Below are 13559 nucleotides of genomic sequence, written 5' to 3'. Positions count from 1 at the left end.
TGAAAATGAAAAAGAGCGAGCCTTTGCTCCCCCAATTAAAAGCTGTTTTGGTGCCTGTGCAATTCACTCAACTTGCTTCCCCTGCCTTCTCTATATGTTTTCAACGCTCTTCTCGATAACACTCTGTTTCTCACCATCACGTTCTCTTCAATACTAAATTATGTTTGTGTCTGAAATGAATCCTTTCATAAATCGAATAGTATAACCATTGACGTACTCACTGACACTGCCATTACCGTGTCCTCCCTTTTCATTTTCATGCCACAAAAATACACCAGCTTAATTTTAACCATACATTTAAAAATATAGATAAAAGCTCATCTATATTCGTTTATTTTCTATACTTGTAATGCCATTAATTTGTTACTCTCACAGCTCACAGGTTACAGCTCACAGCCCACCAGTACTGCCCTGTCAAAGACGACTCACGGTTAAAAATAAAACTATGAAGTGGCCACACACGCTAGCATCAGGCAGGGAAGACCCCATCATCTTTACTTTACTTCAGTTTCTGGCTCTTCCAGATATGATGTCTTTCTAGAAGGGTTTGCTGTAAATGCAGCAGCTTGGTTTAACTTAACCTTCTTTATCTTTTAATTCGATGGGGAAGAAGGGAGGTAGCTCATGGTTGACCGTTGTGAAAAGGGCTTTTAGATCTCCAAATAAAGAAAATGACAAGAGAACTGCTGGGACTACAGGCCATGACCAGGAAGAAGATGAAGAAAAGGTCTTTTCGCATCTCATTTTATGTTATCTGTTGAAAACTCAATATTTTTTCGTTTCCTCGCCTGTTTTTGAGTTACAATGGCTGACTCTTTTGAGGGCTTTTCTTCTAGCAGAAGAGAGAGAAGAGGAGATGGCTGTTTAGGAAACCTACGAATCAAGAAACAGTGACACAACAGATCCTATCAAAGGCAGGAAATGTCAAGGCCTCCACAGGTGGTGGTGGAGGTGCTCCGACAGACCAGGTGTCGGCAGCTGCAGCAGCTGAGGAAAGGCATGCAATTGCTGTAGTTGTTGCCACTGCAGCTGCAGCTGAAGCTGCTGTAGCCACTGCCCAGGCGGCCGTGGAGGTGGCTAGGCTCACTAGGCCTTCTTATCACCCTAGAGAACGTTCCGCTGCCATTGTCATTCAAACCGCTTTTAGAGGATACCTGGTAATGATAACCAACTACTGTGTATATAAGTGTAGATGCTAAAAAAAAATTGTTCTTTCTTGAATAGCAAATACTTGAGGAATCATTCATGAATTATCAATTCTTATCATGATTAGGAGAGATTGTAGGTGTTAATTTGTGGTTTGTGTGCAGGCAAGACGGGCTCTTCGCGCGCTTAAAGGGCTAGTGAAGTTGCAAGCTTTAGTGAGGGGACACAATGTGAGAAAGCAGGCCAAGATGACCCTGAGATGCATGCAAGCTCTGGTTCGAGTGCAGGCTCGAGTACTTGACCAACGCATGAGGCTTTCACATGAAGGCAGCAGGGAATCTGCATTCAGTGACACCAATAGCGTGTTTGAATCGCGATATCTTCAAGAAATTTCAGAAAGAAAATCGATGGTACTTTGTTAGACTCTTTCAAAGCATTTCTTAGCATTTCATTTGGTCATGCTTTGCTGATTCTTAATTCAAAGCAATAACAGTAGCAACAATGAAAGAAATTTTCTACTAATTAATGACTCTCTTGATTTTATACTTCAAAGTTTTGAGAGTCTAATGTAGTTCAGCATCGAATCAATTTTAACAGTCAAGAGACGGCAGTAGCATTGCAGATGATTGGGATGATCGGCCACGCACAATTGAGGAAGTCAAGGCCATGTTGCAACGCAGGAAAGACGTTGCATTCAAGCGTGAGAAGGCCTTATCTCAAGCTTTCTCTCAACAGGTTCATTTCTTGCACATTTCTCTGCTGCCCTGTTTTTTTTTTTTTTTGTGGTGTTAGGAGTTCATCTTATAAGCTAATTGATTCAATTTTATCAAACCCGTATCAAAGATATGGAGAAACCGTAGGAGCCCATCAATGGGCAATGAAGGTGAGCTCCAAGAAAGATCACAATGGCTTGATCATTGGATGCCTGCAAAGCCGTGGGACAATAGCAGCAGAGCACGAGCCTCAACTGATCAAAGAGACCCCATCAAAACTGTAGAAATTGAAACCTCCCAACCTTGCTCGTATTTAGCTCCTAATTTTGGAAGAACGAACCAAAACCAATATCACCAACACCAGAGATCCAATTCAATAAACAACGGTGTTACACGCTCGGCTCCTCCTCCACTCCATAGAGCCCATCAAAATGCTTCTCTCCACCACTCTCCTATCACACCCTCCCCGTCAAGAACTAGGCCTCTTCAGGTTCGTTCAGCGAGTCCCCGATGTGCTAGAGAAGATAGAAGCTGTAATTCCTCTCGAACACCGAGTTTAAGGTCCAATTACCTCTATAATGGCAATCTGAATCAACATGGAATCAGGGGTGGTGCTGCTAGTGTTAGTGGAAATGCTAATGCTACATTGCCAAATTACATGGCTACAACTGAGTCTGCCAAGGCTAGATTGAGATCACAGAGTGCGCCAAGGCAAAGACCATCAACACCAGAGCGAGACAGGGCTGGGTCTGCAAGAAAACGGCTCTTGTATCCAGTTCCCGACCCTTACGGTGTCGGGATGGGTTGTGGTGGTGTTGGTTACGGGCATGGTTTCAGGAGTCCCAGCTTTAAAAGTGTAGGTGGTTCACATTTTGGTGGATTAGAACAACAATCAAACTATTCTTCTTGCTGCACTGATACCTTTGGTGGTGAGGTTTCCCCTTCTTCAACGAGCGACCAGAGAAGGTGGTTGAGATAATTTAATAATGCAGTTGGTGGGCTAGCTTAGAGTGAAAATGTTCAGGTTTTTGTGACTCAGAAGTAGTTGGGATATACTGCAGAGTTTGTGATATCTGGAGGTTGGAATTTGGATTTTTCTTTCTTTTTGATAGCATTTCAGTTTTTGATAGTTTTATTTGTTTGAAGTTGTAATGTATTGCTGAGGCGAATTTGTTAAGGCCTCCTAGTTGGAACTTGTTTCAAGAAAATTCTTTACCTTTTTTTTTGTTGTCAATGGACTCCCACCACTTTGAATCAGAAGTTTTTTTAACATAGGGAAAAAAAAATATATATATATATATGTGCGTGCATTATCAGTGTAATTTTTAGTATAAAAAAATTAATTATAAATCTATTTAATAAAATAAAGTAAAAATTATATACATCAACAAAAAATTAAATAAAAAAGTAAAGATATATACAGAAATAAGCTCTTAATTTTATTTTATTACATAATAATAATAAGTAATAATTTAAATTCAATTGAAATTAAATAATTTTATATCATATTTTCTTCTTTTCTTATTAAATTTCCTCTTTTTTATTAATATGACATGTCTCAGGGATTGTTTATGAAACATAAGATATGAAATTAACAATTATTTTAAAACAATAATAAATAATAAAACTAAGGCTTATATGATTTGCATCTGAGTTATATATTAGGATTATTATAATAAATTAAAGATTTGTCAAGATAGTTCTAAACAACTGATTTAAATTATCTAAAAATTGTACAACTGCACACTTAGATTGATATAAACTAATAGAAATCATAGCATGAAAATCATGCCACTTAGATTAATAAAGGTGAAGTAAATAATGAAATAGAAAGATGGATTCAGGTTTGAAAGGGATAACTGGAGTTTAGATATTTATAAAAAAATATTGGAACTGGATTGATCATAAGAATAATGATTGAATTAATTAATTAATTAATTTAAATATAAAAATGATTGATTAAAAAATAAAAAATCTAAGAATTATTGATTTTATGTTGAATATCTTTTAATGACTGTGATAATAATTGATTATATTATAATGCTGTTTGTTTGTTTCAAGTTTAGTTTTGACATGTTAGAAGTAATAACTTGATACTGTTTTTTTTTTCTTTATAGCTATAAATAGTGATTATGAATATTGGAGCATCTTATATCTTTTGAATTTGCAAATAAATAGATTATGAATTTATAACACATGATCTAAATGTTTTTAATTTGCTGCACCTGTAAAAGTTATTCAATTTGTTAATATTTATGATTTTATTAAGATTTGGATATTGTTATATTTATTCCATTTGTAATTATTTTTAGTGCTAAAAGAAGGTGTCATACTTGACAGAATATATGAAATTAATTTTGAAATAATGATGTGGTGTGATCCAAGATAATTGGATTCATGATTTGAAAAATTATTTTAAAAATATATAAGTGTTTATCATAAAAAATTGTGTTGAGATTTCAGTAGTGTTCATATAAATATTTTGAAATGTGTACGTAAAGAAAAATAAAAAAATTTACCTTGGTTTTAAATGGACCATGACTTGTTTATTTATGTATTAACTTGATCTAAGAAAGAAGGAATGGTACATAATTGGTGAGTTAACATGGGTTTATCCAAAAATATTAGATGATTTTTTAAAAAAATATTTTTTTTCTAGTTTTGTTATTCAATATTAAATTATTTTATAGTTGGACTTTATAATTTATTTAATTTGATTTTATTAATATTTTTTTTATTGACACAAATAATCATTTGATTAAATAAAAAAAATATTTTAAGAAATAAAATTGTTAAACAAAACTAGTAAATGATACATGTTATCAAATTAAATATCTATTTATATAATTAGATACATATATAATCATTTCGATTTACAATTCAAAATTTCTTTACATTCAAAAGCACATTTAAAATCATATATATTAACACATCAAACAATTAAAAAAAATTTAAATAAGAAAAATTCATATAAAGACCCTCATTTTTATAATTTTGGATAGAAATAACTAATAGCATGTTCTTAACAAAACTCGAGGAGATAATTTATTATAAATGTTCAAATATCTCGCAATTGCACAGAATGTTATTCTTGCTGTGGTAAATTCGAGTACACAATAGCTAAGGGAATACTCTTTCATATGATTCATGAAAAATAAACACAAAAAAGAAAAAATTAACTAATATAAAAGTACGCATGAAACGGGAACCAGAGGTGCGTGTTTAAATTCGTTTTGTAAGCTATCGTTTTCTCTCTAAAAAAAGCTTTGAACTACCAGCACTCCCAGTCACGCGCAGCACAATATGCGGAGGGTGTTATTGTCATTTAGAGAAGGGAGATCCTGCTGACATCGAACCAAGATGTCGTGTCGTGAAATGCGAAGCAGTGCACTATTATTATAATTTCCTCCGCCACACCAGATCAAAAGGCAGTTTCCGAATTAGGGTCTTCTGGAAGAGATAGAGAGAGAGAGAGAGAGAGAGAGAGACCCAATCTCATTTTAGTTTTTCGGATAACAGCTGCGAAGAAGAAATTAAGCAGAAAGAAAAGTCGCACAGAACAGAAAAACCACAAAAGCTTAAAAAAAGAAAAGAAAAAAAGAGGTCACTGGTAAGCTGCTAATTCTTCCTTTTTCCTTCTGTCTAGTCTTCTTTCTCTCCTTTATTGCTCTCTCTGCCTCAAAGTTTGTTTCCTGTATATAACGCTTTGCTCAAATTTGACGGTTTTTTTATCTTGAAATGATTTTTTAGCTTGTTGATTTGGAATCTGCTACCCATGTTTTTTCAATTTAGGGTTTTGTTATGCTGATTTAGGCCAGTCTATTTGTAGATTTGTACCAAGTAAGTAGGGTTTAGGGTTTGATTGCTATTCCTCGTTGTCATTCTAAATCTTGCCTTTTATGTTTAGTTTCTGGCTGTTCTGGGGTTTTTTTTTGTTGTAATTAGAGTAGGATTTTTGAAGTCTGTTTATATTTTTCTGTGTGAATTTTCTTGAATCGCCCTAGAAATGTCGACCAATTAGAGATAGAATAAGACCTCGTATATCTGCTTATTGATTTAAAAGTTTGATTATTTGTTGTGTTTGATAACGTTTTTTTTTTATATACATATTGCGTTTAGATTCAAAATCTTGGACCAGTACTTTGATTGGGAGTAAACAGTTTCTGATGAAAGCTTATTCCGTAGAAAGATATTATACTTGTAGTTCAACTTTATGCATTTTTGCAGCTATCAAGCTCTTCTTTTCTTTTAATAAATAAAAGAGAATAATAATGAGCAAGAGAAATGCAGATTTTAACTTAATTCAGCCAAGTAACGCTATACTACCTATGGAATCTGAGTGGTTTTTCTGTTCCTGTTTTTGTCTTTGTCAGGATCGAATGCAAAGGACAATTAGGTTTTTTATTTCATTTTCCTTTCATCTTTGGAGAACTATAGTTGTTCTGTCCATGATAGAAACTCCACAAAATACTATAACATACTCCACAAATACTATAACATACTCCACAAATGCTGTAACATACTCCAGAAAATGCTATAACTACTCCACAAATGTTAAAACATGCTCCACAGACCACAAATACTATAACATTTTTTTTATTGCAAGTCGTTTTGGCCCTACATTTCTGTAGCTTCCCAGCTCTAATCTGGACATGGAGGGTTTTTCAACTCTGCTTGTCAATCTCACCTTACTTCTCCTCTGGAACCCGCCCATATCAATAGTTGTGCATTATGCACATTCTTGCAGGTTCCACACATTTTCCATGATCATTACTTAAACTTGCAGTTAATTTAGGGGCAATTTAACTGCAGTTGTTGGATCATAAGACCTGGTGTGTGAAAAGTCATGGCAGAGGGCACAGAAATTGAGGAACGAGTGGATCTTGAAGAAGACAATTATATGGAAGAGATAGATGATGATGTTGAAGATCAACTAGATGAGGATGGAGAAGATGATGCTGGTGATCCACATGCTGAAGAAAATGTTGAAGAGGAGTATGAGGACTCAAAAACTGAGGGCAGTCAGAAAGATCAATCTCCAGAGGCAGATAGAATCGTTGCCACCACTGAACCTGCAGAAGACGAACAAAAGCCCACTGCTTCTGTTAACGAAGAGGAAAAAGAGAAGCATGCTCAACTTCTTGCTCTTCCTCCCCATGGTTCTGAAGTTTTCATCGGTGGTCTTCCCAGGGATGTGATTGAAGATGAATTGAGGGATCTTTGTGAACCAATAGGCGAAATTTTTGAGGTCATGATTTTGTTGATTTGTACATGAGATATATTGGCGTTTCTTTTCTTTTTGGCATTGTTCATTTGGTTTTTGTTTTGGCATGTTTCAGATAAGGCTAATGAAAGATAAAGACTCTGGTGAAAGCAAGGGTTTTGCTTTTGTAGCTTTCAAATCAAAAGAGGTTGCTCGAAAGGCCATTGAAGAGCTTCATAGTAAAGACTACAAGGTACTTATGATTTGGTGCAGCAATTTAATCACTCGCGAGTTTTTTGTGAATTTTTTTTATAATTTTAACTAACTTTGTAGCATAACCTGCAGGGAAAAACCTTAAGGTGTTCAATATCCGAAACTAAAAATAGACTGTTTATTGGTAATGTTCCGAAGAACTTGACGGAGGATGAATTTAGAAAGATAATCGAGGAGGTCGGTCCTGGGGTGGAAGTTATCGAGCTTATAAAGGTAGAATTTGGAATTGAAAAGTTCTCTCACCTCTCAATTAGATAGTGACTGCTTACTTTGCTAATGCTATTTTCCTCTTAATTTCAGGATCCTCAAACTCCTACTCGTAATCGTGGTTTTGCTTTTATATTGTACTACAATAATGCCTGTGCTGATTATTCAAGGCAGAAAATGTTAAATGCCAATTTTAAGCTTGATGGCCATACCCCAACTGTCAGCTGGGCTGATCCAAAGGGCACACCTCCTGATCATTCTGCTGCTTCTTCCCAGGTAAATGCCAGAAGTAGTTGGAAGAAGCTGAGACTTTAGATGTTTAAAAATTGTCAAGATTTTTATCTTTTGTGTATTAAAATGCCTATAGTTAAGTAATTCATCAGAGTCCTTGTCATGTCCTTACCATCAGCTGTAAGTACTATCTTTTTCATGTTTTAAGTGCACTATACATCAATCTCTCAAAAGTGTAAGACAAGTGAGAATAATAGGAACTCCTGAAACTTGTATGCAATGCATCAATCTCTCAAAAGGGAAAGACAAATAAGGGTAATAGGATCTCCTGAAACTTGTATGCAAGAGTCCACTCATGCTTACCTTGCTTTTTAACATTTGGAAGATGCTTTATCCTCCTGTCCTGTATTAGCTGTTTCTTGTTTTTTTTTTTTCTCCATAAAATAGATCTTTTTATACCTAACTTGCTGAAGGAAGGTAAGGGATCTCTTTGCTAATGAAAATTATTGATGTTGAGTCTATAAGATCAATCAATAGTTGATGGAAAAAAGTTAAAGAGAAGTTAAATATGTTAGCATTTCATGTCAATAGTAACAGTTGAGCTTACTCTATCAAAATTTTATATTTAAATCTGCAAGAAATACAATATTGAGCTGTGAATCAATTGACTCTCCTGGTGCTCAGTCTGTTCTTCTTGAGCATATAGCCTAAAATATTGCAACTAATAAGAGAACTTCTATTTTGGATAGGTCAGCAAGTAACTTATGAATGCAAATTTGGATTTGGTCAATTCTTTAGGTGTTGATTTGCATAGGCTATTAACTTAATGCTTTGCCTTTTCAAATTCATCCTGGCTACAGTGATATTGCATTCTCAACATGTGTTGTAATGCTAGTGTTCTGAGAATAAGTGGACTGTTCAATGGTGACACTCTTATTCGCCTGTTAAACTCCTTGTTCAGCAATTTTAACAGTGACTCTGTCACTCTCTTTATGTTTGCATAATGCCCAAGTATCTTCTCTCATAGAGTACTTGGTGGAAGCTTCTAATAAATTGTGTTTAATGGCATACCAATATCTTTTATTTGACTGTTCTTAGTATTCAATTATCTTCTTAAGTTTCACTGCCAAATTAGACCCTGTAGGCGTATCTGGTACCACTTTAAATTGGCAAGAACTGAGAGACAATTTGATTGTTGCTATTTAGCTAGAGTAAATAAGTCTTGATCTTTATCTCTGGAAGAGAATTTTTCTCTTTTGCTGCCTTTCCTGTGCATGCAATAACTTAATCTGTTACACTTACAATATGTATATGTTTTGAATTCCCAGGTTAAGGCTCTGTATGTGAAAAACATACCTGAGAACACATCTACTGAGCAGCTGAAGGGACTATTCCAGCGCCATGGGGATGTGACAAAAGTTGTCATGCCACCTGGCAAAGCTGGAAAACGAGATTTTGGGTTCATTCACTATGCTGAAAGGTCAAGCGCATTGAAGGCGGTCAGAGATGCAGAGAAGTATGAAATTGATGGTAATTTTCACTCCAATCTATGTGAATGCCTATGGATGGTGTGTCAGCTCTGAGTGAATTAATTTAGACTATGCTAACACAGCCATTGAGTGTTATATATCAGGGACATACATTGAATAGCAGGTTGTATAACTTAAAAGTTAAATGTCAAATATATTTGCATTGGGTCATGCCCTTAAGCCTGTATGTTCCAGTATTCATCTCAGTTTGCAATAAAGCGCTACTGTTGTTTATTTTTATTTTTTTCGAAAAATAAAAAAAAAAAGAATTAGTAGATATCATAGCTATCTTATGGCTTATGTCATGGTTGATAAGATCATTTCTTTTCAAGAGAAATTATAACTTACCCTTGGGTTAGGCCATTTCAATTACTCCACCTTGCATCTTGCATCATGACACTTGTTTCATTGGTTTGCTTTCTTATCTTTTTTAGTCACATTATATATGGATGGTTTTTCTAAAAAAAAGCATAATAAAAATTCTCTCTGGCTGTTGAGCTCGAAGTAGAAGTAATTCCATAAATTAACTTTGGAGGAGGGGTTGCTAAGTGTTAGTTTCAAACCATATGGTAGTTGAGTAAAACATGAGCATCATTTACTTCTTCTCAGTTGGTGATGAGCATGTATAAGAATGTGTAAGAAGATTGTTAAGAGGCACCTCATAGTGTCAAGGGTGCAAAATCTGCACATTTTTGGGGTTATGAATTAGAATTTTTTTGAAGGGTTTTGGAGTCAAATGGAGAAAGTGCATGAGAGGATCCCCCCCCCCCCCAGTAATTGTGGGATCACAATTCTTGTTTTTCAGGTTCAAGTGGTGTTCATTATACCCTTTTGTCCCTTGTCTTAATTATAATAGTAGTGGTTGTCCACAGTAGGGAGATTAATTACAAAGAGGTTTATTGAGAATGTTATGTTTGGAGTCATAGGATTTTACAGATGATACAATTCTTTCCCTGGATGATGATAGGTGAGGTTCTGGCATCTTATCTTTATTGCAGATTTTAAAAATGTGCCTATGTTGTAAATTAACAGGATTAGAAGTGTTGTTTGGGGATTCACTTGGAGTTGGACATCACTGAGTTCTGTTCTCATTCCAGATGTGTCATTTTAGATTGGCATTTAAAATATTTTACAGTTCCTCTTGATGGAAGTCTGAGTCTGTCCGAGACGCTAAATGGATAGAGGAATAGAATTGTGCCTTCTCCCCCTCTCTCTAAAAGGAAGGTTGTTCTTCTTCAGGCTTGCTTGTCTAGATCCTGGTACTATTTATCCCTATTTAAATCTCGTGATAAATAAAGCAGGATGCCTTCGTGGCAAGTCTATGTAATCAATATGAAGAGGTTAATGTATGTATCAATCTTACAGCATGATAGTGTTTTTAGGTGCTTAAAATTTAGTGATGCAAATGAGTACTTTGGTTAAATAGGATGTGCTTCCACAAATAACATGTTCAATGAATTTAACTGCAGGTCAGGTGTTGGAAGTTGTCCTTGCTAAGCCTCAGGCTGATAAAAAACCTGATGCTGCCTATCCTTACAATGCTGGGGTTCATCCAAACCCTGTTCCCCTTCCTGCATATAGTGGATTTGCTGGTAATCCATATGGCTCTTTGGGAACTGGATTTGGTGTTGCTTCCAGTTTTCAACAGGTATCTTGGTCATTCTGACTTTCGATTCAGTTTCTGTAGAATCAAACTTAATCTATGTACTTGCATTTGCATTGCAAACAGCCAGTAATATATGGTAGAGGTCCCATGCCAGCAGGGATGCATATGGTGCCAATGGTTTTACCAGATGGTCGAATTGGCTATGTCCTGTGAGTTACTTTTTCCTTGCTGTTACTTTATTTTGCAAGCAAGATAGATTTAAGATGGATTTCCAACCATTGGTTTGCTGTTGTGGTATTCTGCAGTCAGCAGCCCGGAGTACAGATGCCACAGCCTCGGCCTCGAAGAGTTGATCGGAACAATGGTCCAAGTGGGCCTGGGCGAGCTGGTAATAGCAGCGATGATGGCAATCGGGGAAGAAGGTACCGGCCTTATTAGTTGGAGGTGTATTGATGTGTTGTAGTTTTTTCAGGGGATTGAGAATCATTGTAGTTGGATGACTTGTTCTGCAGAACAAATAATAGAGCTATCACCTATTCCCTCTTGTTCCACCCCACAACTCCCCAGAATTTTAAAAAAGAAAAAAGAAACAAAAAATTGGAAGTAGAAGGATGTTAGAATAGGCCTGAAGTATTGGGACTTTGATGTGGTAGGAGACAGTTGACAGTTAATTGTTGTTTTATTTGTTGGCATTGTTTTATGGTACCCAGCAAGCCACCTTTTCAGATCCTAGGTGCCAGGTTCCTGTAGTGTTCCGTTTCTTGAAATTCCTGATTGGCGTTAGGTCAAGTCTGGATCATTTCATTTTCTGCCCTTTGGATAAATCATCAAAAAATGTTAATGAAACGCCACAAGGATGATGTTGGCCTTAGTTTTTGCCCCGTGCTCATCAAGTGCAGGCACATTGTTATGAGTCTTGTGACAACAAAGGGCTGCGCATGGATGCCCTCTTTTAAAATGGCTATAATATAGAATTTTGTTGGGGGTGGTTTTAATGAACACCATTGAAGCTTGGGGTAACAGGCGTTCATTTTGGCAAATTGCCTCGGGTTTGATTAGTCGAATGTTAAGGTGTCCTATTTTTGTGTATTAAAAGCATTTTTAAAAATATTTATTTTTTTTATTTTTTATTTTAAATTAATATTTATTTAGTGTTTTATATTATTATGATATACTGCTTTTAAAAATAAAAAATTATTATTTTGATATATTTTTAAAAACTTTAAAAAATATCTACATGAGAAAAATCTATTTCTGACGTTCAACTGGAGGCCTAACAAGTTTAGGGCTGCACAACAGGAACAGCCCTCTCCCATGCGCAGCCTCATTCCATAATCTGCAAATGGAGTTGAATCCATTTTAGAGGAAGAAAGTAGTTCGTGGCATTGAGCAGAAATTGGGAAATGAGAAATCGACTTCTGCTCATTTCAAAGTTATAAAATGAACTGCTGCAATTATAAAATGAATCACCTCTGCGGCAAGCATATTCTTGTCGTGCTCTACCTGGACACGAGTCTCTTCAACTGCGGAACTGCAGGTAGATGATGCAACGCACAGTCCAGGTCTGGCGGGCTGACGGTACAAGCTCATAAAAAAGAAAAAGGAGTTGGATAATAGTTCTCTTGAAGATCCCAACACCGTGTCCAGTTACGCAAGAAAACTCAAATATTATTATATTAGACAGTTCTTTAGCATGGTTTTACCTGCGCTGGTGTCTGATGTGCTCTTTTGACTCTGCTAAAATTTAATGCATAAAGTTTTGTCACCTCCTTGGGCGGATGGTCTAGTTTGAAGGGAGGCGCTATGCTCTTAGATGGAGGTACGAAGGAGCTTGTCATGTCTGGACCACCGTTTTATATACCGTAAGGAAACTTAACTGCGTAAATACACGATTTACAAGATATAGTAAATATATTTGTGTATTGCTTGGTTCACAATGAACAAAACAATACAAAATGTATAAGACTCTCGTTTACATTTGTTAAATGTTTTTTACATTGGTTAGTTATTTTAAAAAATTATTTATTAAATAAATTATAATTAATTTACATCGGTTAGTTATTTTTTATTGTTATAATTATAGAAAAAGAATATATAATAATATATAATCTACCTTGGTAATTAATCTTCTTCAATATTCATTTCGTAGAATATAAAAAAATTTCGCAGTACAATTATATATCTAACAGATATTTTAAAAAACTATATAGAAAAAAACAGAATGGTTTGCCAAAAGAAGAAGAAGAAGAATATCGTACCTGGGACTATAACCAAGTCTAGGTGTGCCTGAGTAGGAAGGAACCTTAATTAGAAGCAAAATGGACATGAATGACGAGTTGTTCATAGCTGTGTTCTTCGATTAGTCTCACCAGTTCTCAAGGACACTAGTTGGAATTCGATCAAATCACCCACCAACACTCAATATCAAATTTCTAATCTGTTTTTCAAGAAATAATTGTATGAAAAAACCTCTTACCTACCTCCAAGACACAAAAAAAAGATGTAGATTATATAAATTTGGCTGAAAATTAATTCAAAGACGAAACGATCTCCATTTCCATTTGTCGAAGGAGGTTCTTGTTCCTACTTCTTTCATTCATTAAACCAGGCTCTCCTGAAACCATAAATGTAGGTTGGCAGAGACTTAAATC

General features: G+C 35.5%; 2 protein-coding genes across 5 annotated transcripts; both read left to right on the top strand.

Annotated features, from left to right (window-relative positions):
- LOC118041194 (protein IQ-DOMAIN 17) lies at window positions 1-3121 on the top strand. The gene is made up of 5 exons (XM_035048414.2): window positions 1-727; window positions 840-1157; window positions 1311-1556; window positions 1744-1881; window positions 1990-3121. The coding sequence occupies exons 1-5, from the start codon at window positions 602-604 to the stop codon at window positions 2836-2838; spliced, it is 1677 nt and encodes a 558-aa protein (XP_034904305.1). The 5' UTR covers window positions 1-601; the 3' UTR covers window positions 2839-3121.
- A 2172-nt stretch (window positions 3122-5293) lies between these two features.
- Window positions 5294-11635, top strand: LOC118041195 (heterogeneous nuclear ribonucleoprotein Q). Of its 4 annotated transcripts, XM_035048420.2 has the most exons (10): window positions 5294-5469; window positions 6233-6255; window positions 6672-7107; window positions 7199-7315; window positions 7408-7548; window positions 7636-7818; window positions 9102-9303; window positions 10772-10950; window positions 11032-11117; window positions 11214-11635. In XM_035048420.2, the coding sequence occupies exons 3-10, from the start codon at window positions 6706-6708 to the stop codon at window positions 11344-11346; spliced, it is 1443 nt and encodes a 480-aa protein (XP_034904311.1). In that variant the 5' UTR covers window positions 5294-5469; window positions 6233-6255; window positions 6672-6705; the 3' UTR covers window positions 11347-11635. The 4 variants fall into 4 exon arrangements, with proteins under 4 accessions (XP_034904311.1, XP_034904309.1, XP_034904310.1 ...); XM_035048418.2 differs by lacking the exon at window positions 6233-6255 and having other exon boundaries at window positions 6646-7107; XM_035048419.2 differs by lacking the exon at window positions 6233-6255 and having other exon boundaries at window positions 6607-7107.
- Window positions 11636-13559: the final 1924 nt, after the last annotated feature.

Source organism: Populus alba, chromosome 14 (genome assembly GCF_005239225.2).
Source record: "Populus alba chromosome 14, ASM523922v2, whole genome shotgun sequence".
Lineage (NCBI taxonomy): Eukaryota > Viridiplantae > Streptophyta > Magnoliopsida > Malpighiales > Salicaceae > Populus > Populus alba.
The sequence above is the reverse complement of the archived record's forward strand: the minus strand, read 5'-3'. Positions and strand labels throughout refer to the sequence as shown.